Source organism: Theropithecus gelada, chromosome 2 (genome assembly GCF_003255815.1).
Source record: "Theropithecus gelada isolate Dixy chromosome 2, Tgel_1.0, whole genome shotgun sequence".
NCBI classification, from domain to species: domain Eukaryota; kingdom Metazoa; phylum Chordata; class Mammalia; order Primates; family Cercopithecidae; genus Theropithecus; species Theropithecus gelada.
In genome coordinates, this window is record NC_037669.1 from 179,640,837 (window position 1) to 179,666,629 (window position 25,793).

The window sequence follows — 25,793 nt, forward strand, 5'->3', positions numbered from 1 at the left end:
GTCAGGAACTGTCCTGGATGGCTTACATACGTTCTTTTCAATCTTTACAACACAACCAGATGCTGTAATCCCAGTTTTACAAATTAATAATCAGCAGACTGATTTGCTCATAGACTCATTCTTAATCACGTGGGTACAAGACGCAAACCCAAGTCCAGCTGATGCCTCTCTTCATCCATCCTTTTAAACAGGAGGGCTCCGGGCAGGAAGTTGTCCACAGAGCCACAGTGAGTTCAAGAGAGGCTCTGTCCAAGATCAGCCCGCCACAGCTCATACAAAGCACCCACCTTCTGGATAACGTTTCGCAGAGCAAAATACTTCTCAGTGAGGTCCCCGGCCTCACTCAGTGGGGCATCATAGTCGTAGCTGGTGGGCTGGGCTGCATAGGGTGAGTTGGCCCCTAGAAGACAAAAATGTGCCACTAGTTATTACTGATGGCCCAGCTCTGGGACAAGTTCTTTGGGATCCATGAGCTCAGCACTGTGGAGAGAGAAAACTAGAAGACACGTTAAAACCAGTTGTTGGGAGACACAGATGTGGTCCTCAGGATGCAAGGTTTAGAGGAACGAGTTTCTTTCTAAAGGCAGCACGTACCAGGCACCTTCGCGTTTACCAAGCACGCTTTCCATCCACTGTCTACAGAAGCCCACAACTGTGATTCTCACAGGTATCACCCCCACTGGACAAGCAGGGAATCTGAAGCTCCCCACAAAAATCTGCTAATACCTCACAACCAGTAATGGCAGGGCTTATGATGTGACCCCCATCTCTGACTATTCATCCTGTCAACTCTGAACTTCTTCATGTCCTCAAGCTGTGGCTGAGAAAAGCTCAGTGGTGAAGACACAGATGACTAGGCCATGGATCGGCAGAAAACCGAGGGCTTATTAAACCAAACACAGAGGGAGACGACGGCAGACCCACATCAGCCACAGAGGTTCAAATGTAATCCGAGGGTCTCTGTTGCATCGAAGACTGTCGATGGGGCTGCGGTGCACCTCCTGGATCCCCCTTTAGAACCAGGGCACTTGCTCATTCTCCCAGCAGCTAGGGCTGTTGTCTGCTGATATTTCTCAGATGTGTCCGTCTCTGGGTGCTGGCCTCTGCTAAGCTGCCTCACCCAAGGTTACAACCCTTAGGGATAACCCACACCCAACAACTGACCAATGTGCCTCAAACAGTCATCCCAGCTGCAGAGCTCCCTCTGAGATTGGTTGAGGCCACTTGTGAAGCTGCACCACAGCCCCACTTCTCCCTCTTTATCTTACAGGCATTGTTTCAGAGAGCACACTCAGTAAGCTTTCTGCCAGGTAATCTCGGAGTCTGTTTCCCTGGGAACTTGACCTACAACAAAGGCCAAAGGATAGTGCCAATACTGAGTACACAAAAGGACTAGAAAAACGAATACTCCTGCAATTACTGTGCAAGGGGCGGGATCTAGACCAGAGGATCCCAACCTTGTCAGGGATGATGTTCACAGGTATGAGGTTGTCTGCAATATTGGGCGGTACTTCCAAAACTTACCATGCTTAAGTGTCACACGGAGAGCCTGTTAAAACAGATTCCTAAGCCCCATCCTAGAGATTCTGATTCAGCAGGTCCAGAGTGGGGCCTGAAACTGCATTTCTAACAGGCGTCCAGGTGATGCTGATACTACCATCCATAGACCAGCAAGGCTTTGTGCCTTCATCCTCTACTTCAGACAGCATATTGCAATGCACGTGCGTGAGAGTGATGTTATTTTAGGAAGAGTCTTTTGTCCAACCTAATTTGTACATCAATGAGGCACAAAACATGATAGTTTACCTAGGATTAGTAATAAATTCCTTGGATGCAGCTCACCAATGATGGAGCCACCTTGGGTGACCTACTGATGGTAGAGGTGACAGATGAGCAAGGCTGAGGATCAGATCAAGCAGGTCAGCTCCAAAGACCTTTTCATTAGTTCTCTGCACAGAATCTAAACTTTGAAAGATCTGGACCACTCAACCAACTGAACTGATCTAGTCATACCATTTCTCCCATTTCTTATTAATCAGAGACAACTCACAGTCAACAGGTCTGCCTGCCTTAAGGGATGCATAGGTTAAAACACATCCCTTCCTGTGAGACACAAAGAAAAAAAAAAAAACCCACATCCGTTGCTGCAAGGAACTCACCTTCTTCGTGGCCCTCATCTGCTTCTAATGTGGTAGTCACCCATGCTGCGCTGTGTTTCTTACTTGTATGTCTCTCTCCACACTTCACTGCTTGCACCTGAGGGGCAGAGACTGCCTCATTTGCCCTTGAGTCCTCAGCCAGAGCCCGGCATGGAGGGGGTTGCCAGGTTGAGTTGGGAAAGTATGACCTCCAGAAGCACCCTTTACAGGCCGAGGGAGCCCAGGCTGGGAAGCTGTCCAGTGGGTTTAAGGATGGACTGGAAGACTAAGTCTTTGTTCTAGTTCTACTGGCAGAATCTTACTTTGGGTGTTTTTAGACCACCATAGGGCAGCATCGCAGAGAAATGGTGCAGATTCAAGCCTCCTCTGGCCACCTAAGAGGGGTGAGGTGTGAAGGCGAAAGAAATGGTGAGACTTTGCATTCACCAACATTCCACATTGTGTGAGAAGTACAGGAGCGCCTGGACCCTGTAGGCAGCCATCACACAGCTCTGGACACACACAGGCATGGAGGAAGGAGACACACACCTGCACAGGCAGGTGCATGTTCCTGTGGGTGGGATGGGCAGTGAGCTCCCCACTCCCCATAGTTTTCTCTCCCTGCTCTCCTCTGGGAAGCCGGCCTGAAGAACAGCTGCTAAGTACAGACTGGCCTTCTCTCACTTCCTCAAAGAGACAGGGCAAAAAGGCAGCTTCAGAGAGGCTTGGCAGAACACAGCGGGGCGGGTGTGGGGGCTGGTTCAGGGGCTCCAGGATGCAAAGGGTGATCCAAAGGGCAGTGACTCTGGCTCACCACTACCTGAATTCCAGTCCAAGCTCCACCCCTTGCCAGCTGAACAGAAAACGTGTGGACTTTTTTTTGCATTCAGTTATTCTTATCTGTAAAGTGGTGTTGATAATCTCTAATTAAGATGAAGCTAATATGCAGGCTAACTAAGACAACAGAGGAAGAAAGAGGAATTCTATGGATTATGGCAGAAGAAGGGGCAGGGAAGATGATTAAGGACAATGTCTATGTTCTGACAGTTTCTATAATGTCCAATTTTTTTCTAAGATGAATGTGTTATTTTAAGTATAACAGTAAGATTTTTAAAAATTTGTGTCATGAACCATAAAGCTCCAAAAACGACGTCTTTTTTCCTGGATTGGATGATTGGTCTCGATCCTATCAATGGCAGCTAGGGGGAATCACCATCTACTGAATGAAAAAGGTACCCACCAGGTCTCAACTGTTCTCATAAGATGAACAGGGATGATCTAAAATATCAATGACCAACCTTGGCACACTATTATCTTTTCTTTTTTAAAAATTTAATTTAATTTTAAGTTCTGGGATGTATGTGCAGGACGTTTAGGTTTGTTACATAGGTAAACATGTGCCATGGTGGTTTGCCACACCTATCAACTGGTCACCTAGGGTTTTTTTTTTTTTTTTTTTTTTGAGATAGTCTCGCCCTGTCACCCAGGCTGGAGTGCAATGGCACGATCTTGGTTCACTGTAACCTCCGCCACCCGGGTTCAAGTGATTCTCCTGCCTCAGCCTCCCAAGTAGCTGGGATTACAGGTGAGCACCACCACAACTGGGTAATTTTTTGTATCTTTAATAGAGATGGGGTTTCACCATGTTGGCCAGGCTGGTCTCAAACTCCTGACCTCGTGATCCACCCACCTCGGCCTCCCAAACTGCTGGGATTACAGGTGTGAGCCACCACACCCAGCCTGGTCACCTAGGTATTAAGCCCCGCATGCATTAGCTATTTATCCTGATGCTCTCCTTCCCCTCATCACGCACCCCAGACAGGCCTCAGGCACGCTATTATCTTATATGCAGTGACATTTGAGTTTTCCAATATCTTCATTTCTTGGCTCTAATAATAGTATTGAAATTGATAATGCTTGTAAGCAATGTCTTCTCCTAGCCCATCTCAGCCCGCAAAAAAGACAGCAGTTCAAAGGAGAAACTTCATTAAGAGCTGACAGTATCCAATTTCAGATCGTGAGAAATTTAGGCCCAAACTAAACCTTCAAAACTCAACAGCTGGGCATCCTCCATGATTCAGAGAGAAAAATGCAAATACAGAGACAGGTAGGGAATGAAGCTTAGAGAAAAGCCAGTACAGCATCATTTGTCTTTGCAAAAAGACAAAAAAAAAAAAAAATCAAAGACATTGCAGAAAAATTTTGTCATAATTTTTCCTATACAAAAAAAATATACAAATATAAACTGGTGTGGCCATTTTGGGAAACACTATGGCAGTTCCTGAAACTCTAAACATAGAGTTACCATATGACGCAGCCATTCCACTTCTTGGTATACACCCAAAGGAACTGAAACAGGAATTCAAACAAATCCTTGTACATTAATGTTCAAAGCAACACTATAACCAAAATGTGGAAATAACCCAAATGTCCATCAACCAATGAATATTAGATAAATAAAATACTGTACATCCACACAAGGGAATACTATTCAGCAATAAAAAGGAATGAAGCACTGATACATGCAACAACATGGACGAACGTTGAACACATTGGGCTAAATGAAATAAGTCAGACAGGTATATATACATGGTTCATTTATACAAAATGCTCAGAATCAGCAAACCAACAGGGACAGAAAGTATATTATTTCCAGGGACTGGGAGGAGGGAGAGTATGGAATGAATGCTAATGGGTATGGAGTTTCTTTTTGGGGTGATAAAATGTTCCTGAATCAGATAATGGTAATGGTTACACTACTTTGTGAATACAGTAAATACTACTGCATCATATACTTAAAAACTGTAAATTTTATGGTTTGTAAATTATACCTCAACAAAATAAAATGTTAAAAGAAAAAGACCACAGTAGAATATTTGAACAAATAAGCTACAGTTATAGACTGTGACTGAAGCCTGCCCAACTAGCCTGGTTTAAAACAGTAAGGCTTCTAAATGCTCACATTTATTTCCCTTAAAAATTATTTTGTTCAGGCGTGGTGGCTTACGTCTGTAATCCCAGCACTTTGGGAGGCCGAGGCGGGTGAATCATGAGGTCAGGAGATCGAGACCACCCTGTCTAACACGGTGAAACCCCATCTCTACTAAAAATACAAAAACAAAAATTAGCCGGGCATGGTGGTGGGTGCCTGTAGTCCCAGCTACTAGAGAGGCTGAGGCGGAAGAATGGCGTGAACCCAGGAGGCAGAGCTTGCAGTGAGCCGAGATTGTGCCACTGCACTCCAGCCTGGGCGACAGAGTGAGACTCTGTCTAAAAAAAAAAAAAAAAGAAAAAAAATGTAAGAAACATTATTTTTAAAAATTATATTGGTAATCCTTACATGTTACAAAAGTTAGGGCCAGGCACGGTGGCTCACACCTGTAATCCCAGCATTTTGGAAACCAAAGTGGGAGGATCACTTGAGGTCAGGAGTTCAAGACCAGTCTGGCCAACATGGTGAAACCCCGTCTCTACTAAAACGCAAAAAATTAGTCAGGCCTGGTGGCGCGTGCCTGTAATCCCAGCTACTTGGCTGAGGCAGGGGGATCCCTTGAACCTGGGAGGCGGAGGCTGCAGTGAGTTGAGGTTGTGTCACTGCACTCCAGCCTGGGCGACAGAGTGAGACTGTGTCCGAAACAAACAAACAAACAAAATTTAGGAGAGGATAAACAAAAAAAAGAAAATAAAATTGTCTGTGGGCACACCCCTCCCCAAATTAATCAACTGAAACATTCTAGCATAAGTCTCTACAGATGTTAAAGTGCTCTTACCATTCCAATAGGCAAAATTGGTCCCACCTATAAACATGTACCTACAAGGAAACAAAAGAACACAGTACTTTACCGTGAGCCCACGGCTACTGAGGGCACCCGCCCCTCAGGCAATGAACACTCACAAGTTCACACTCGCCCCACGGGCAAGTATATCATACAGGGAGGAAGCCACCACTTCAGTCTTGATTGTGGAGTGAGGTTGGCCCCAGTGGTCTAGCCAGCCAGTATAGAATTCAGAATTGATCTAAAACAAAAAAAGAATGTGGCCCTTAGGATAGACTTATGACCTTCCAATGCCAGGGCTTCCCTGCAATGCCCCATCTATGACAGGTGGAAATGGGGTTGACATGCATTGCTTAACCCAGAGTTGGGGTACCAATGAGCACTTCCAATACCAGCAATGCCTATGTTCAGTCCTCAGGTTCTAGCCTAAAGTGAGATCTCATCTTACACAAGGTAAGTATTCCTGAAAAGTGGTGCCTACATTAAAATTTAGATAGCTGATCCCCTGTTTAAACACAGTAGCAAAGTCTTGTTGGGCAAAGAAACTGTATAGCAAAATAGTTTTATAGAATAACAGCTCCAGGCCGGGCGCGCTGGCTCACACCTGTAATCCCAGCACTTTGGGAGGCCGAGGTGCGTGGATCACGAGGTCGAGAGATTGAGACCCTCCTGGCCAACATGGTGAAACCCTGTCTCTACTAAAAATAGGAAAATTATCTGGGTGTGGTGGTGTGCCCCTGTAGTCCCAGCTATCGGGAGGCTGAGGCAACAGAATCGCTTGAACTCGGGAGGTGGAAGATGCAATGAGCCGAGATTGCACCACTGCACTCCAGCCTGGCGACAGAGTGAGACTCCGTCTCCGAAAAAAGAAAAGAAAAAAAAAGAATAACAGCTCCAAGTTCACCCTTTGTATGGATCCAGATTTTCAGATCTCAGGTTGATGTATAACGAGGTAGACTTGTCCCAGTATTCTGCAAAGCAGGCCTCAAACACTTCATGTTTTTCTTGGGCATTGCCCTGCCAAGCCTTGGTCTAGAGAACAAAAAAGAAATCTGGCCCTTCTCGTGGGCACTTCTTGTTTTAGGTTCCAGGAAATAAGCTCCACCCAAAGTCTATGCAGAGACTGGACTCAGAAAAGATTGTTTTATAAATCAGGCTTGTACACAGGTGGGGCAGTCTGACCTGGTACAGAGAAGGCACAGGATATTAACCCCTTAAACTGGGCTGAGTGACAACAAGAACAGCAACTTCAGCCAAAGACTGGAAGAACGGAGACAGAAGGATTGATAGACTGTTTGCAACCACCTGCATCTTGCCACCTTCCCCTCCTCCTAGCAGCCTACACTGTGTGCCATGAAGCCCTGCAGTTCGGCGTGGTCAGCAAACCTACATCCTCAAAGCCACCTGGCTGTGTATTAAAAATAAGAATCTCAGGGCCAGGCACAGTGACTCACACCTGTAATCCTAGCCCTTTGGGAGGCCAAAGTGGGATCACTTGAGCTCAGGAGTTTGAGACAAGCCTGGCCAGCATGGTAAAACTTCGTCTCTACTAAAAATACAAAAAAATTAGCTGGGTGTGGTGGTACACACCTGTAATCCCAGATACTTGGGGGGCTGAGGCACAAGAATCACTGAACCAGGAGGCAGAGGTTGCAGAGAGCCCAGATGGCACCACTGCACTCCAGCCTGGGCAACAGAGCAAGACTCTGTCTCAAAAAAAAAAAGGAAATGAGAATCTCAGGCCCCAGCCCAGACCAAGCAGATCAAAATTTGCTGTGTTTATGAATCACGTGAGGATTAATAAGATCCCCAAGTGATTTGTAAATACTTTAAAGGTGGAGAAGCTCACAAAGAGTCACTTAACACAGACTTGAACTCAGATCCTGGCCTAGCCACTCACTGGCTATATGACCCTGGCAAGTGACATAGGTTCCCTGAGCCTCAAATGGAGACAATAAGACCACATAGGTTCCCTGAGCCTCAATAAAAATGGAGACAATAAGACCACTTATGAGAGTTGCCCTGAGGACCAGAGGAGACCAGGATGCAGAAGCACAGAACCTGATGTGTAACAGGCCATTCATGTTGGTCCCCAGTCTGCTCCACCCCAGTGCAGAAGCTCAATTTCAAATAGAAACATTGTTTCTGCTGTCATTCACATGTCCAGAATGGCTTTGACTCCACAATCCCATTAGCTGCTGACCCCAGAGCCAAAAACATCAAGTGCCTGCTGCCCAGTTTCAGCAGCATGTAACCTTTCTCTCCTAACAGCTGCAACGGTTTCTCCACACCTCACCCTCGATTCTTACCAAGGGTCCTTTGGGCTCACACTTCCTCTGGATTTGGAAAGCATCTGTGATGTTGCTGCCTGAAAATTTTAAGAGGGAGAAGCCAGGTCAGTCATAGAAATGACAAGAGGTTAAATAACAAGAGCCCTTCATGGGACTCGGGCCTGAAGCCCTGCTACGGTCAGAATGTTGGTATCCCCCTAAAATTCTCATGTTGGAACTTAACACCCAATATGATAGTATTAAGAGGTGAGGCCACTGGAAGTGATTGTCATAAGGGTTCCACCTTCATGAATGGGATTAGTGCCCCTATACAAAGAGGCTCCAGCCTGGCACGGTGGCTCATGCCTGTAATCCCAGCACTTTGGGAGGCCAAGACGGGTGCATCACCTGAGGTTAGGAGTTCGAGACCAGCCTGGCCAACATAGTGAAACCCTATCTCTACTAAAAATACAAAAATTAGCTGAGTGTGGTGGCACACACTTGTAATCCCAGCTACTTAGGAGGCTGAGGCAGGAGAATTGCTTGAACCCGGGAGGTGGAGGTTGCAGTGAGCTGAGATCGTGCCATTGCACTCCAGCCTGGGCAACAGAGCAAGACTACATCTCAAAAATACTTTTTTTAATTAAAAAAATAAAAATAAAAATAAAAAAATAAATAAAAAGAGGCTTAACGGAGCTTCCTGGCCCCGTGAGGGCACAGCAAGAAAGCATGGCACCATCTTTGAAGCAGAGAGCAAGTGCTTGCCAGACACTGAATCTGCTGGCATCTTAATTTTGGACTTCACCACCTCTAGAACTGTGAGCAATAAAGTTCTTTTGTTTATAAATTACCCAGTCTAAGGTGTTTTGTTATAGCAGCCCAAACTGACTAAGGCAGGCCCCTTTCCCTTCCCACACCCCATGGGACTGGAATACTTCCAGGCTAGCTTCAGATTGGACCCATCTGAGGATGTGTGTGAACCCGAGAACATTACTACCTCTCTAAGGAGGTCCCCGTGGCCTTTCCTGTCTGCACAACAGTTCCCTTCACAGGCCTGTCTTCTTTACCTGTCTTTCCCCAGGGCCTGGATACATATCTTGTGTGCTTATCTCTTCACAAGAACATCTGGTTGACCTGGATGCACCCCACAGGATGAGCCTGGTTTGAAGATACTTACAGCCTCCATAACACCATACACATGATAGTGCCACAAATATTTGCCAGTTAATTAACAAATCAAAAGGATGTGGGTGCTGTAGTTGTGTTTACCCCTGAATATTGGAATACACTCTGGATTCTAATTTGTACATTAGCCATTCCAAACCACTTGCTCTCAAGTTTTCCTCATGAAATATCCCATTAGGGGTGTCTTGTCTTTCCTCTTGTGTCTTCCATTTTCCCTCCCTCCTCTAAAATGAAAAAGAGGCCGGGTCTGGTGGCTCAAGCCTGTAATCTCAGCACTTTGGGAGGCCGAGACAGGCAGATCATGAGGTCAGGAGATCGAGACCATCCTGGCTAACACGGTGAAACCCTGTCTCTACTAAAACATACAAAAAACTAGCCGGGCGAGGTGGCGGGCACCTGTAGTCCCAGCTACTCGGGAGGCTGAGGCAGGAGAATGGCAGGAACCCGGGAGGTGGAGCTTGCAGTGAGCTGAGATCCGGCCACTGCACTCCAGCCTGGGGGACAGAGCGAGACTCCGTCTCAAAAAAAAAAAAAAAAAAAAAAGAAAAAGAATTTCTCCACAGAGAAGGAATGGGCTGCCAAACACTGGGGAAAGAGGAAGCATGAGCAGTGTCCACAACAACCCGAGCAGAGGACGCCCTGGCCCCACACTTCACGACCCAGTTCCCACAACAGGTATCCCAGGGTGGATGTGGCCCCAGCCAACACCCTCTGATAATCACTTGCTCTGAGATGGGCATTTGGCTTCTCTGTAAGGCCAGCTTTCAGGACAGAATATGCTGATCGAGAAAGAGCAGAATCTCATTGGCTGTCTTTTTCACTATTAAGCATTAGGTGGCATTCAGATCTTTAAACACTGTTCTCATGAGACCCACCGGGCAATGCCCCTCTCCCACACAAAGCAATAAAGCTGGCAAAAGTCTCCGACTGGAGGGTCTGTCTGCCCCAGGCACCCTGGCCTTGTGGTTGTCTCTTCTCCAACCCCCAGCAGTGACAGTCATACTGTCACCTCATTCGAATTATGCTTAAAACACATTCATAATCACCTTGAATTTGTTCCTCCCGACAGAAAAATGTCATGCTTTTTCGTCCCTGTGATGAGAAGCCTGGCCAAAGCAGGAGGAAACCGGCACGTCGCTTCCTCTGCAGCACTTCGTATTAGCTCGGTGCAAAAGTAATTGTGGTTTTTGTCATGGTTTTCTTTTTTTTTTTTTTTTTTTTTGAGATGGAGTTTCGCTTTGTCGCCCAGGCTGGAGCACAGTAGCACGATCTCAGGTCACTGCAACCTCCGCCTCTTGGGTTCAAGCAATTCTCCTGCCTCAGCCTCCTGAGTAGCTGGAATTACAGGAGTGTGCCACCATGATTTTTATACCAGCTAATTTTTTTATCTTTAGTGGAGATGGGGTTTCACCATGTTGGCCAGGCTGCTCTCAGACTCCTGACCTCATGATCCGCCTACCTCAGCCTCCCAAAGTGCTGGGATTACAGGTGGGAGGCACTGCACAGGGCCCATTATTTTTTTTTTAAGGCAAAAACTGCAATCACTTTTGCACCAACGTAACCAACCTAACGGATGAGTCCTTTTATCACCAAATGCTCTCGAAACACTCCATTCACTTAAGGTCAGTTCTTTTCTGTTCTTCTCTTTTTTGATATGGTAGAAGAACCTCTTTGATATGGTAGAAGAACCTCTTTAAAAATGTGACTATAGACTGTGCTCACGCCTGTAATCCCAACACTTTGGGAGGCCAAGGCAGGCGGATCACGTGAGGTCAGGAGTTTGAGACCACCCTGGCCAACATGGTGAAACCCTATCTCTACTAAAAATACAAAAATTAGCCAGGCATGGTGGCAGGTGCCTGTAATCCCAGCTACTTGGAAGACTGAGGTAGGAGAATGCTTCAACCTAGGAGGCAGAGGTTGCAGTGAGCTGGGATCACGTCATTGCACTCCAGCCTGGGCAACAAGAGAGAAACTCCATCTCAAAAAAAAAAAAGGGACACCAGGCTAATTTCCTCATTTCAGTCTTCTGTACATCCCTTTCAAGAGAGGCAAGCATTGGATGTGCAATGTGCATGAAGTGTCTTATACCTCAGAGGGGAAAACATCAGGGTCTTTATGCTACTCAAGGAACTGGTCTTTTTTGTGTGTGTGTATCTTTTTTTTTGAGACAGAGTCTTGCTCTGTTGCCCAGGTTGGGGTACAGTGGCACGATCACAGCTCACTACAGCCTTGAACTCCTGGGCTCAAGTGATCTTCCTGCCTCATCCTCCCAAGTAGCTACGACTACAGGCACTTGCCACCACACCTAGCCTGTAACTTTTTATTCTGCAGTAATTTCAAACTTACAGAATGTTGTAAAAATAGTACAAAAAACTCTCCTATTCCCTTCACCTAGATTTCCCAATTGTTAGCATTTTACTAGATTTACTCTATCAGTTTCTCTATAAAAATATACATTTTTCTGAGCCATCTGAGAATAAATTGCAGATGTGATGGCCCTTTATCCCTAAATACTTCAGTGTTCATTCCCTCAGAACAAAGGCATTCTTTAAATAAACACAATATACTTACAAAAATCAGGAAATTACACTGATACAATACTCTTATCTAGTCTACAGACATTATTGAAAGATTGCAATTGTCTCAATAATGTCTTTCATAGCCACACACACACACAAAAGTCCAGTCAGACATTTAGCTGTTGATATGGTTTGGATCTGTATCCCCACCAAATCTCATGTTGAATTGTAATCCCCAGTGTTGGAGGTAGGGCCTGGTGGCAGGCGACTGGATCATGGGGGCAGAGTTCTTGTGAATGGGTTAGCACCATCCCCTCAGTGCTATTCTCCTAAGAGAGAGTGAATGAGTTACGAGAGCTGGTTGTCTAAAAGTGTGTAGCACTTCCCCTCCTATCTCTTCCTCCTGCTCTGGCCATGTAACATGTACCTGCTTTCCCTTTGCCTTCTGACAAGATTTTAAGTTTCTTAAGGCCTCCCCAGAAGCTGTTGCCACCAGGCTTCCTGTACAGCCTGTAAGTCAACTAAACCTCTTTTCTTTATAAGTTACCCAGTCTCTGGTATTTATTTAGAGCAGTGCAAGAATGGACAAATACAGCTGTCATATCCTTTATGAAAGATGCTCTCCTAAATGAAGACTCTCTTAATATTACTTATGGCCAGAAGCATCGTAACCACATTGCCCGCCCATCTGTGACTTTCACTTGCAGCATCTCCACAGTTTACCCAGCACTGTGTAAGGAATCTGGCACAGCTTTTGTAGCATCTGCCAAACCATCTCCAGCCCTGACAGTTCGGTGTTCTAAGTTATGCAGAAAGGTAACAAGGCGTACGGTAAGCTCCCAGCCAGTGGCTGACCTCAAGGTTGGCTACGGCCAAGACATAACCCCGAGTGGGAGGGCAAGGAGGGCAGAAAGAGCAGAGAAGCAGGTCCCAGACACAGCCTAAAAGGTGACTGCCTCAAGGTAGCGCTTCTCACAGCTGGAGCCGCCCACCTGCTTCTTCATCTTGGGTGGGCCAGCCCAGCCCCTGAGACTCCATGTTCCAGGCTAGCTCCACCAGCGCTGAAAATGCAGCTACCCTGGAAGCTCTTGGCCTACAGATGACCCTCTGTTACTGAGGGGTGCAAGTATTCTATTCTACCTGTTCCTTGAAAAAGGAAGTGAAAAATCTCAATCTGCCCATGACACTTAAAACAACAGCTTCCCAGAGCAACTGACTGAGTAAAAAGCTGATGTGAAGCTGCAATTTCTGTTACTACAAACACCAACCTGGTCCAAAGTCCACCGTGGTGTAGAGGCCCTGCAGGGCCCCACATTGCAGGAACGTCTCATGGGCGCCGTCCGTGGTGAACAGAACCACATCATCCCCCAGATGGTGGTGAAAGCGCTTCTGCAGGAAGCGCAGGTAGTCAAAATCACAGGCGAAGTAGCTGCCATATTCATTTTCAACCTGTGAGTGAAAAAAGAGCAGGGAAAAATGAGGAGATCCCAGTGTAGCCATCCTAATGCAAGCTTTTGTGTGGGAAAATATCTGAGCATCTGCTAAGATGACAAGGCTTAATGATTGCCAGAAAAACTTCCTTCACTCAGACCTCAAAACTGACTTAAAAAAACCACCAACAATTCACCATAAAACTTTACCTCCTATTAACCCTCTCCCACCACTGAGAAATAAGAAAAACAAAAAAACACCAAACTGGTGTTCAGATTGTAGTGGTTTCTTCCCTAAAATAGAAAGTAGATACTTTAAACATCACATAAATAATACCTTCCCATGGTAGAAATGCTAGAAAAATGAAAACAGGAAAAGTATCCATTAATTCCATTGCCCAGAGATAATCACTGCAAGCATTTTAGTATACAGCTGTCTAGATTTACACAGACCCACACACTCCCCAAATATACACAAATAATACACAGCAGTATTTTCTTTCCTCAAAACTATCATCATATTACATGCACCAGTTGTAACTGTGTTTTCCCTTAATATACTCTGCAAAATCTCCATGGCAATAAGAAGGGTGAATGCCAGGGACAGACACGGCATGTTTATTCGACCTGCTGTCACACACATACTGGTGTTCAGTTTGTGCTCAATAACATCAGTGGTTCTCAACCAGGAGCTCTTTAGCCCCACAGGGGACATGTGGCTATGTCTGGAAATGTTTGTGATTGTCACACCTCAGGGGACGTGCTCAGGGCATCCAGTGGCTAGAGGCCCAGGGATGCTGCTAGACATTCCACAGTGCACAGGGAAGCCCCATAGTGAAGAATTATCAGGTGCAACATGGCAACAGTGCTGAGGGCGGGGTCCCTGCTCTGAAGCATGCATTCTCAATGAGGTGGGTAGCATCCCCGAGGGGGTAAAAATGGATGCTTTGGGGATAAAATATAAAAACATACACACACACACACACACACACACACAGAGCAAATAAACCAATATACAATATCTCAGGTATTAAAATTTCATGGTGAAGAGGAGAAGGCACTTAGAAAAAAAGTTTAAAAGGGATCCTTAGGGGCAATGATGAAAAAAACAGGTTAAGAAACATTGCTCTCGGGCAATAAAACAAATGAACTTCAGCTCTACCCAATACACCAAAGAATCTTAGGAATATAATGTCAAGTGAAAGAAGCATGACACTGAAAAATACATACAATCCCCTTTAGAGAAAATTCAAAACAATCAAAACCTAACTATAAAGTCTGAGTACACACATAGGTGGTAAAAGTATAAAGAAAAGCAAAAAACTGATGGCCATAAGAGTCAGCACAGTGGGATGAAATGGTGTATGATCAACAAGGACACCTGGAAAGCTTCTGGGGCACTGGCCACGTGCTGTTTCCTGACCTTGGTTGGTGTTTATGTGGGTGTTCACACCATAGTGATTCATTACACTGCACATTTATATATGTATGCTATATTTCATTTATAAAAATTTTAAAAATGCCCAACCATAAAATTTTAACATACACATAATACAAAAATATTTGAGATCCTGGGAATACGTGATCTTTAAACATAAGCACAAGAAACTGTGAGTCCCCAGAAAAGAGGTGCTTAGCCTGAGTGGCTGGGAGAGATTGGTAGGGAAGGTTCCTTGGAGGGACAGCCCAAGGTAGCTCTAGAAGAAAAGGCTCTGAACTTGGGAAGGGAATGGGAAGAGGGTATTCCTACATATTTGATATCACCAACAGCTCAATTTCGTCCATGTGCAGAGTTGGAGAGTGGGAGAAGAATGGTGAGTGATGAAAATGAACTAAATGTTGCCGTCATTATCTGCACAGTCCTGCCTCCCAAATGGTTTCATGAATGAGCCTTCTCTCAGAGAGGATCCCTCTGGCAATACTTTCAGATTTTGGGTTCAAGAAGTAAAACAGACCGTAGCATGCATGCCCAGGACAGAGACTTCACTGGTCATGAAACCATCCTGGAAGAGGGCGTATTTGCTGCTTACGCAGAGTAGAAAACTCCCATTGATGAGTTCCATGAAAGTTCCTTTTGCAATAATTTAGATAAATGCTAAGAAAAGCTTTGTAAATACTGGCAAGGTTCTTTTCTCCTCCTTTATAAGTGCTACTTACATGACTATGTCTCCTTTTTATCATCTGGCTGTCAAGAAATTCAGAGCTAAAGATCTTAAAAGTCAGCTCCAGCAACTAAATGGTCTCACAGCCTCTGCACCTCGTGTTCTCTTCCGCCCACCCCCATACCCCAACCCAACCTTGGTTTTCTTAGCATCTTGCTTTTCCAGATCTTATTTATCCATTATCATCATTGTATCATACACCCTAAAATAAACAGGCTTGTAAAAAATGTATACACATAATTTGGTTAGGTTTTGAGAGAGCAAGAAAAGCACAATTGTGAGGCAGCTTAGAGTTCTAGTCACGGGCATGGCTGGCAAAGGCCCAACCATCTACATGCAAATCTGAGCTCTGCCACTTCCTACCCATGGGACTCCACCTGTAAAGTGTACCTAACTTGATGGGTTATCACGAGGATTAACTGAGTCAATATATGACTAGAACTTTGCACAGATCTGGCATCTGGTAAGTGTTCAAAATGCTAGCAGCTAAGACTCTACGCAAGTTCTATGTTACTACCAATTAGGAAAAAAAGAGATGTGTGAAGGCTGGGGGTAGGTGAAACATACAAATGAAAAGGCTTGAAAAACCCATAGAAAAAGTCATGGCTAGGTTCAGAGGAACACTGATGTTTCTAGAGCAGGAGTTAACAAACCTTTTAAATACAACACCAGGCCGGGAGTGGTGGCTCATGCCTGTAATCCTAGTACTTTGGGAGGCTGAGGCAGGTGGATCACTTGAGGTCAGGAGTTCGAAACCAGTCTGGTCAACATGATATCTCTATCAATATCTCTACCAAAAATACAAAAAAACTAGCCAGGTGTGGTGGCAGGCACCTATAATCTCAGCTATTTGAGATGCTGAGGCACAAGAATTGCTTGAACCTGGGAGGCAGAGGTTGCCATGAGCAGAGATTACGCCACTGAACTTCAGCCTGGGCAACAGAGTGAGACTCCATCTTAAAACAAACAAACAAACAAATAACCACCAAAGAGTAAATATTTTAGGCGTTGCAGCCATAGAGGTCTCCATCTCAACTACTCAGCTCTGCCACTATAGTACAAAAGTGGCCACAGACAATATATAAACAAATAGTGTGGCGATTCCAATATACTTTTACTTACAAAACAATATAGGTGGTGGCCATAATTTGCAGGTCTTTGTTCTAGAGCAACTGTCTCCATTCTGTAAGCTCCTTAAGCACCAGAGACTTTTAAAGATGTTGCTCTTCCAAACAGTCATAAATAGGCTTATTACCTCATGATGAATGCCCTGTTAATTGGATGAAGTAAAGTTGTGGGTGGAAGGTCGTCCACTCCTAATTATTTTCACCTTGGATATTATCAATGGCTTTAGTTTTTTCAGGCAGAAACTGAGATAAACATCCACATATGCAAACCATCATAGGTGGCACTGGCTCAGCTAATCCCCCCAAAAGAGAAACATCTGCATATCTGACTGAATCATGAGGATGAATAAAGGCACAGACCTGGCTTCCTGTATCTGTAACACAACAGTGTTAAGGGCCCTAAATGTTCTCAGACAGGGATTTGAGCCTTCTGGTCTGACTCATTTTTACCCTGGCTGCAAACACGTAGCTCCTCCCTGGCCATCTCAAACTCTGAGCACTGAGAGAGAAAATTAACATCAAGAACTGAGTAAAGCCACCATTTTCTACCCTTCAACATGAATTAAGACAGACACAGAAATCGGCTTTTACAGAAATCTTTATTTTTTTGAGACAGAGTGTCATTTTGTTGCCCAGGCTGGAGTGCACTGAGTGGTGTGACCACGGCTCACTGCAGCCCCAACCTCCCAGGCTCAAGTGATCCTCCTGTCTCTGTGCCCTGAATGGCTGGGAACATAGGCGCATGCCACCATACCCAGCTAATTTTTAAGTTTTTTGTAGAGATGGAGTTTCACTATGTTGCCCAGGCTGGTCTTGAACTCCTGGGCTCAAGAGATCCTCCTGCCTCAGCCTTCCAAAGTGCTGGGATTACAGGCATTGAGCCACCATGCTTGGCCCTTTTACAGAAATCTTTACAGATAGAATTACTGTCTACAGGCCTGGGGCAGTGGCTCATGCCTGTAATCCCAGCACTTTGGGAGGCCGAGGTGGGTGGATCATGAGGTCAAGAGATTGGGATCATCCTGACCAACATGGTGAAACCCCATCTCCATTAAAAATACACAAAATTAGCCGGTGTGGTTGCGCACACCTGTAGTCCCAGCTACTCGGGAGGCTGAAGCAGGAGGATCACCTGAACCTGGGAGGTGGAGGTTGCAGTGAGCCAAGATCGTGTCACTGCACTCCAGCCTGGTGACAGAGCGAGACTCTGTCTCAAAAAACAAAAATAATAACAACAACGAAAAGAAATACTGTCTACAAATCCCCCAGTTCCTTCTTATCAAGTCAATCAGCTTCTATTCCATTCCAGAGCTGTTTGGTGGGTATGTGATGTGCACAAACACATGATGTGCCCTCATGGCTGCCAGGCAGAGGCATGGGGGACCAGGAGACTAGAGACACAGTGTGTCAGGGATGAAACTGCTCCCACGTGTGCTTCACAAAAGGAGGCACCAGTGACGGTTCTGAAAGTCTTACGGAAACCAATATGTCAATTGGGACGGCTTCCGGACAGAGGGAACACGTATAGGAACTGTGCGTCGGAAGGTAAGTAGGACAACCATGAAAGATGATGAAAGAGTTGTTAACGATATGAAAAAATGCTCATGACAAAGAATGAAGCAAAAAAAGCCACATAGAAAATAGGTCACAGAGAATGAACTTACTCTGTAAGAAAGAAGAAAAAAAAAAGGCATAGAAAATATTCAAGGAAACTCCCAAAAATGTGAAGAGCTTTGCTATGGCTCCTGAGGTCTGAGTAACAATTATGTTTTTTCTGCTTTCTTATGTCTCTCTACACTTGTTTATTTTGTAAACAAGGGGTAAAAATGATTAGGTGGGATTCAAGCATGTGGAGATGGGAAGGGGAGAGGATGAGGAGGAGGAGGGCAGAGTCAACTGGCAGGACCCAGGGTCAAGTTAAAGTCATCTGAGGTTGCTAGGGATGGACACAAGAAGAAATATCTCCACGACAGTCAACTTCACCTCTGCAGAATTAATACTGGATTATAATTTTCATGGCATTTCTAAAACCAAAGGGGCAGAAAAGTTGTGAACAGAAATTGAAAGTGATTCAAGGAGAAGCAGAGACTGAAAAAAAGAGGGCATCCAAAGAGGGTTTGCACCTGAGACCAGAAGAAAGGAAGACAACATAGCCATGCAAAGCAAAGATGCACCCAAGTTTCAGACTTGATATCTTCATGTAGGAAAATGTGGTTCCTATTAGCTGAACCAGTACAGACTCAAGACGGTAAAAGATAGGGGCATGTGGGGCGACTCACACATCCCGCCGTGAGCAGCAACCTGGCCTCTCTCAAGAAAATATCTCCTTCCACCGCAAAGCCTCAGAACGGACACCCTGGCCAGTGCAGCCCACTCAGCACCTCTGTCCACCTACACCTGAAAGGCGAGGGAGTGCCCATGCTCCCGCCCTACCACGATCCATCCCCACAAGCTGCCTATAGTTCATAAGAAGGAAGCCTGGCCCACACTCCCCTAGGGAGTACCACTCTACATCCCTGGGATGTCCAGGATGCAGCCACCTTTACATAACTTTACTCTTTTCCATAAAAGCATCCTTGGTCATGGCCATGAGCAGTGGCTCATGCCTGTAATCCCAGCACTTTGGGAGGCCGAGGTGGGTGGATCACCTGAGGTCAGGAGTTTGAGACCAGCCTGGTCAACATGGTGAAACCCCACCTCTACTAAAAATATAAAAACATAGCCGGGCATCGTGGCGCACGCCTGTAATGCCAGCTACTTGGGAGGCTGACGCAGGAGGGTCACCTGAACCCAGGAGGCAGAGGTTGCAGTGAGCCGAGGTCATGCCACTGCATTCCAGCCTGGGCAACAGAGCGAGACCCTGTCTCCAAAAAAAAAAAAAAAATCTTTACTCTTTTCCATAAGAGCATCTTTGGTCATGGCCAGGCACAGTGGCTCATGCCTGTAATCCCAGCACTTTGGGAGGCCAAGGCAGGCAGATCACCTGAGGTCAGGAGTTTGAGACCAGCCTGGCCAATACGGTGAAACCCCGCCTCTACTAAAAATACAAAAATCAGCCAGGCGTGGTGGCATGCGCCTGTAATCCCAGCTACATGGGAGGCTGAGGTGGGAGAATCACCTGAACCCAGGAGGCAGAGGTTGCAGTAAGCCGAGATTGCGCCACTGCACTCCAGCCTGGGCGACAGAGTGAGACTCTGTCTCAAAAAAAAAAAAAAAAAAAGCAACCTTGGTATCCTTGGTCAATGTCCAATGAACATGGTTTTATGTTTCACCTAAGTAATTTTACCAACACCAAAAACTGTTGAAGTTCAATGTACCCCACAGTATACTAGTTCTTGCAGAGCCAAGAACACATGGAAGAAGGTGAATGGGGCAGAAAGCAAGAGAGGAAACATAACAGCCCCAGTTGACCACATCCTTTTCCATTCCAGGTTTATCTGACTGCTGAGGCAGTGCCGATACCAAAGTGTTTCAGTCCATGCTGCATGCCTGCTGCCAGAAAATAATATTGCAGGAGAGACAGAGAGACAAACCCTGGAATCCGCAGAATTAGGATGCTATCCTAATTCTGCCACCTGCTGGCTGGTTGACCTTGGCCAAGTCACTCAACCTTTTCAAACTTCCTCATTGAAAAGAGACAGTGGTTGGAAGAATTAAATAGCATTTACAAAGCACTCAGCAGAAAGCCTGCCACAAAACAGGCATTCAAAAATGGTAATGCCTTCCCAAATGCAATTTAACTAAAAGCACTATCTGCAGCATTATCTGTTAAAGAAACAGATCTATGAGGCTCATGTCTGCATCACTCCTATCATTTATATAATATAGATGGATGGGAACCCCTCCCCCAATCCATCCATGCTCAACTCCAAGGTTACCTGCACTGTTATAATTGGCCCTCCATTCTGATAGAGGAGAGGCTTCATCTTGGGCAGAAGGACTCCCAACCACTTGTCCACAGCTGCCAGGTAATCTGGAAAACAAGAAAAGTTTAACACAAGCTTGTCCAACCCACAGCCTGCAAGCCACATGCAGCCCAGGATGGCTTTGAATGTGGCCCAGCACAAATTTGTAAACTTTTTAAAAACATTCTGAGTTTTTTGGCTGAGCACGGTGGCTCAAGCCTGTAACCCCAGCACTTTGGGAGGCCAGAATTTCTGCACTCAAGAAATTCACTGCATGTGGCTTGCAGGCTTTTTTTTTTCTTTTAGCTCATCAGCTATCATTAGTGTTAGTGTATTTTATGTGTGGCCCAAGACAATTCTTCTTCCAATGTAGACCAGGGAAGCCAAAAGATTGAACACCCCTGGTTTAACACCATCACACATCTTTTAGTACAAAGAGACACCAATGCAGCCAATGCAGCTTTATTACACCAGGGCTGGCAGCAGAGATCAGGATATACGGGACTTGTCAAGTACCTTCTGAAATAAAAGTCTCATAAAAGTTGTCCTGCATGTAGTTGTCTCCTCAGCTGAGCTCCTCAGGGGACAAGGACCAGTGTGCCTGTATCTGTCTGCTACGGCTGGAATGTTTGTCCCCTCCGAAACTCACGCTGAAACAGAATCCCCAGTGCGGTAGCACTGAGAGGTGGGGCCTTTAAGAGGCGTTGGGTCTTGAGGGCTCAGCCCTCATAAGCAGATCGATCCACTCATGGATTAATAGATTCATAGGTTAGTGGATTCATGGGTCATCATGGGAACGGGACTCGTGGCTTTATAAGAAGAGGCAGAGAGATCTGAGCTAGGACACTGAGCCCCCTCACCATGTGATGCCCTGTGCCCCCTCAGGACTCTGCAGAGTCCCCACCAGCAAGAAGGCCCTCACCAGATACAGCCCTTCCACTTTGAACTTCTCGGCCTCCATAACTGTAGGAAATAAATGCTTTTCTTTATAAATTACTCAGCTTCAGGTATTCTGTTACAAGCAACAGAAAATGGACTAAGACACCATCCTTGCCATAGGACGGACACAAAGCCTGGAGCATAGAACATATCCAAGCAATGTTTGCTGAATGAAGAAAAGAGTCACTGAACAGTGTGTCCTCTTCTCAGTCACAGGAAGATATTTTTCTGTATAAAATGAAGTTCTAACAAATTATATAGTTATATTGTCAAATAGGAATAATAAAAGTACATGCCACATAAAGTTGGCATAAGGATTAAGGGAGTTACTACATATGAAAACACCAATAATATGCTAAGTGTGCAAAACATGAAGGTCCTGGAGTAAGACAAAGAAAAAAACCATCATTTACACATTGCTCTGTAAAAGTAGACAAAAATAGAAGGCATTGCAGCTACCAAGCAATCCAATGACACCACCCCAGAAACTGTCATTTTGTTTTTATTTCTTTTTTTTTTTTTTTGAGACAGAGTTTCATTCTTGTTGCCCAGGCTGGAGTGCAATGGCGTAATCTGGGCTCACTGCAACCTCCGCCTCCCAGGTTCAAGCAATTCTCCTGCCTCAGCCTCCCAAGTAGCTGGGATTATAGGCATGCACCACCACACCCGGCTAATTTTTGTATTTTTAGTAGAGACAGGGTTTCTTCACGTTGGTCAGGCTGGTCTCGAACTCCTGACCTCAGGTGATCTGCCTGCCTCAGCCTCTCAAAATGTTGGGATTACAGGTTTGAGCCACTGTGCCCGGCCTTATTTCTTTCTTTGAGACAAAGTCCCTCTCTGTTGCCCAGGCTAGAGTGCAGTGGTGCAATCATGGCTCACTGCAGCCTCAACCTCCCAGGCTCAGGCAATCCTCCCACCTCAGCCTGCCAGACTACAGGCACATGCCAGCACACCTGGCTAATTTTAAAATTTTCTTAGAGATGGGGTCTCACTATGTTACCTAGGCTCGTCTCAAACTCCTGGGCTCAAGCAATCCCTCCTCCTTGGCCTCCCAAAGTCCTGGGATTACAGGTGTGAGCCACCATGCCTGGCTTGTCATTTTGATTAGCTAGGTGCTATCATTGGTTGTGGAATATGCTAAGTAAATAGGAAGAGAAAGCATTGAAGTCAGCTGGTCAACCGCAAACAGGGCTCAATGCCAATTCAAAGAATTACCAGTTTATCAGTAAGATCTGGTTAAGTAGTTCAGAGCCTAATTTCCTAGAGGTTTAGTTTGGTGCTATGCACTGGACGGTGATAAACACTCAGACTTTCAGTAAACTTTCAAAAGTATTTGTGCAGAGGTACCCCAAACTTCAAAATACCTCCCCCTTTCGATAAAAATTGTTGAAACTTTTTTTGTTTGTTTGTTTGTTTGTTTTGAGACGTAGTCTCGCTCTGTCATCCAGGCTATAGTGCATTAGCACGATCTTGGCTCACTGCAACATCTGCCTCTGGGGTTCTAGCAATCCTCCTGCCTCAGCCTCCTGAGTAGCTGGGATTCCAGGCGCCCACGACCACGCCCGGCTAATTTTTTGTATTTTTAGTAGAGGCGAGGTTTTGCCATATTGGCTAGGCTGGTCTCGAACTCCTGACCTCAGGTAATCCACCCGCCTCAGCCTCCCAAAGTGCTAGGATTACAGGTGGGAGCCACCGCACCTAGCCTGAAGCTGTTTTTCTTTTTTTTAAATTTAATTTTATTATTATTATAATTTAAGTTCTAGGGTACATGTGCACAATGGCCTGAAGCTTTTATAAATCTTCTCAAGACATCTGTAACAACTTACCTGGGTCGGAAGAGCGGAGAAGAATAGCCTCTTTCTCTAGCAGCCAAGCAGGTAATCCTCCCTAGTCAGGAAAAATAAGCCATTATAATGTCCATTCTGTGAAGGGAGCTCAGAGGAGACAGAAATTACTATTAGCAGTTATGGAAAAGAATAAAAGCTTCAAGGGACAAGAGGTATTTGAGCTGGGCTTTTTGGTTTATAACTTGCAGGGAAATTAGACATTGGAATGTAGTACAATTAAGATCACTCTGCATGAATGCAATGTTTTGAAGACCAAAGCCTTTTCCATAAAGATTGTTCAATTTAGTTTCACAACTACCTGCGCGGTAGACAGAGAAGACACCATTAACTGCTTCTTACAGACGAGCAAGCTGAGTTATATGAGTGACCACCAAGAGGAGAGCCCATGCCCTGACCCTGGCCTGCTTCTCTCTGCCTGGGCACCTTGCCAAGGTAAAAGACACCTGTGTTGGGTACAGTCCCAGGCCCCATGCTCTCTGGAATGCAGGTCTGCCTTAATGCCCTTTGCCCCAGAGCTGCTGCCTGCCAACTCACACACCAGGCAGAACCCAGTCTAGCCACACTCACCATTTCCCACTCCGCACAGATGTAGGGTCCGGGCCTCAGGATAACCAGCAGTCCCAGCTCGTGAGCCAGCCGAAGAAAATATTCCACATCATGGTCCTCAGAAAACTGGTACTGTCCTGGCCAGGGCTCATGAAAGTTCCAGGGCACATACCTGCCAAGATACACACAGCCCTTTCCTGGATACTTGGCAGAGTCAAGAAGGAAGAGTGGGGAAGGGGCCTCATGAGGATTATCGCTAACACAAGGATAAGAGGGAGAAGGTGCTTTGGAAGAAAAATTATCCAAGGCTGGGCACGTGGCTCAGGCCTCTAATCCCAGCACTTTGGGAAGCCACGGTGGGCAGAGCCCAGGAGTTTGACACCAGCCTGGGCAACATGGTGAAACCCTATCGCTACAAAAAACACAAAAAAATTAGCCAGGGTGCATGCCTGTGGTCCCAGTTACCCTGGAGGCTTGAGGTGGAGGTTTGCTTAAGCTCGGGAGGTTGAAGCTGCAGTGAGCTGTGACTGTGCTACTGCACTCCAGACTAGATGACAGAGACCCTGTGTCAAAACAAATAAAGAAAAGAAAAGAAAAATTATCCAGAATTTGGATATAAGGCAAAACAGTGACTGCATTTCCTTTCCATGTTATAATGGAGGACTGTCCAATGGGCCCACTGAGGCTTCTTTCATTCTCCAAGGGAAATATTTTGTTTGACTTACTATTTACTATTGATTAAGGAAAGAACTTTGAAGTTACAGATTAATTTGTAGATTATTGCCTGGGAGAGAAACAAATGATGATTGTCATATAGAGAAGACAACTCCAAAGGTAACTCTTTCATTCATTGCCCTTTATGATATTAACCAGTTTTATCTCTAAAGATAACTTTATTTGAACATGCCTTTCTTGACTGGCTGTAAACCTCCCTTCCTCAAATTCTCCTTTGAATTGGCTTTACCATATAGCTAGTTTCCTCGGTAACAAGTTAAATAAATTTTTCAAAACTTTTATTTTAGGTTCAGGGGTACATGTGCAGGTTTGTTATACAGGTAAATTGCATGTCATGGGGGTTTGGTGTACAGATTATTTAGTCACCCAGGTAATATGCCTAGTACACGATAGGGGTATTCACCCTCCTCCCACCCTCCACCCTCAAGGCCCCGTTGTCTGTTGTTCCCTTCTTTGTGTCCATATGTACTCGAAGTTTAGCTACCACTTATAAGTGAGAACATGCAGTATTTGGTTTTCCATCCCTGTGTTTGCTCAGGATAATAGCCTCTAGCTGCATCCAGGTTGCTGCAAAGGACATCATCTCATTCTTTTTTGTGATTTTGTAGTATTCCATGGTATATATGCACCACATTTTCTTTATCCAGTTAAATACATTTCTGATATATGTCCATTATATATTTGTTTGTAAGTCATGTTTTTAGCTTTTTATAATTATATTTTGCATAAATAATTGAATTGAGGTGCTCTGTGGAAGGGGAAAGAGCTCAAAAATCCAGATCTCCTACATAAATGTCTAAACTGTTTGTAGAACCATAAACCACAGGACACACAGACCTTCCCATTTGGCAGCCTCTTGGGAGGGGCCTTGTTATGAATTTTTACAGCAGCTCCCCAAGCTAATCAAACTTGGTGGGGACACTTAAAAGCAACAACAACAACAGAAAATTCCAGAATTATATCAGCACTAATTCCTATTACATAACAATTATAGCTGGGCACAGTAGCTCACTTCTGTAATCCCCGCACTCTGGGAGGCCAAAGCAGTAGGATCGCTTGAGGCCCGGAGATGAAGACCACCATGGGAAACATAGTGTAACTTCATCTCTAAAAACAAAACAAAACAAAAAAATTAGCTGGTGTGGTAGCAGTGCCTGTAATCCCAACTACTCAGGAGGCTGAGGTGGGAGGATCACCTGAGCCCACTTTAA

General features: G+C 45.3%; 1 protein-coding gene across 1 annotated transcript in view; it reads right to left on the reverse strand.

Annotated features, from left to right (window-relative positions):
• The window catches only part of GLB1 (galactosidase beta 1), a 115,141-nt gene that overhangs the window by 62,431 nt on the left and 26,917 nt on the right, over positions 1-25,793 (reverse strand). The window contains 8 exon segments of the mRNA XM_025374311.1: positions 288-400; positions 5,909-5,949; positions 6,034-6,155; positions 8,224-8,282; positions 13,160-13,340; positions 20,489-20,583; positions 23,281-23,341; positions 23,869-24,019. Coding sequence (XP_025230096.1) covers positions 288-400; positions 5,909-5,949; positions 6,034-6,155; positions 8,224-8,282; positions 13,160-13,340; positions 20,489-20,583; positions 23,281-23,341; positions 23,869-24,019 — 823 coding nt within the window.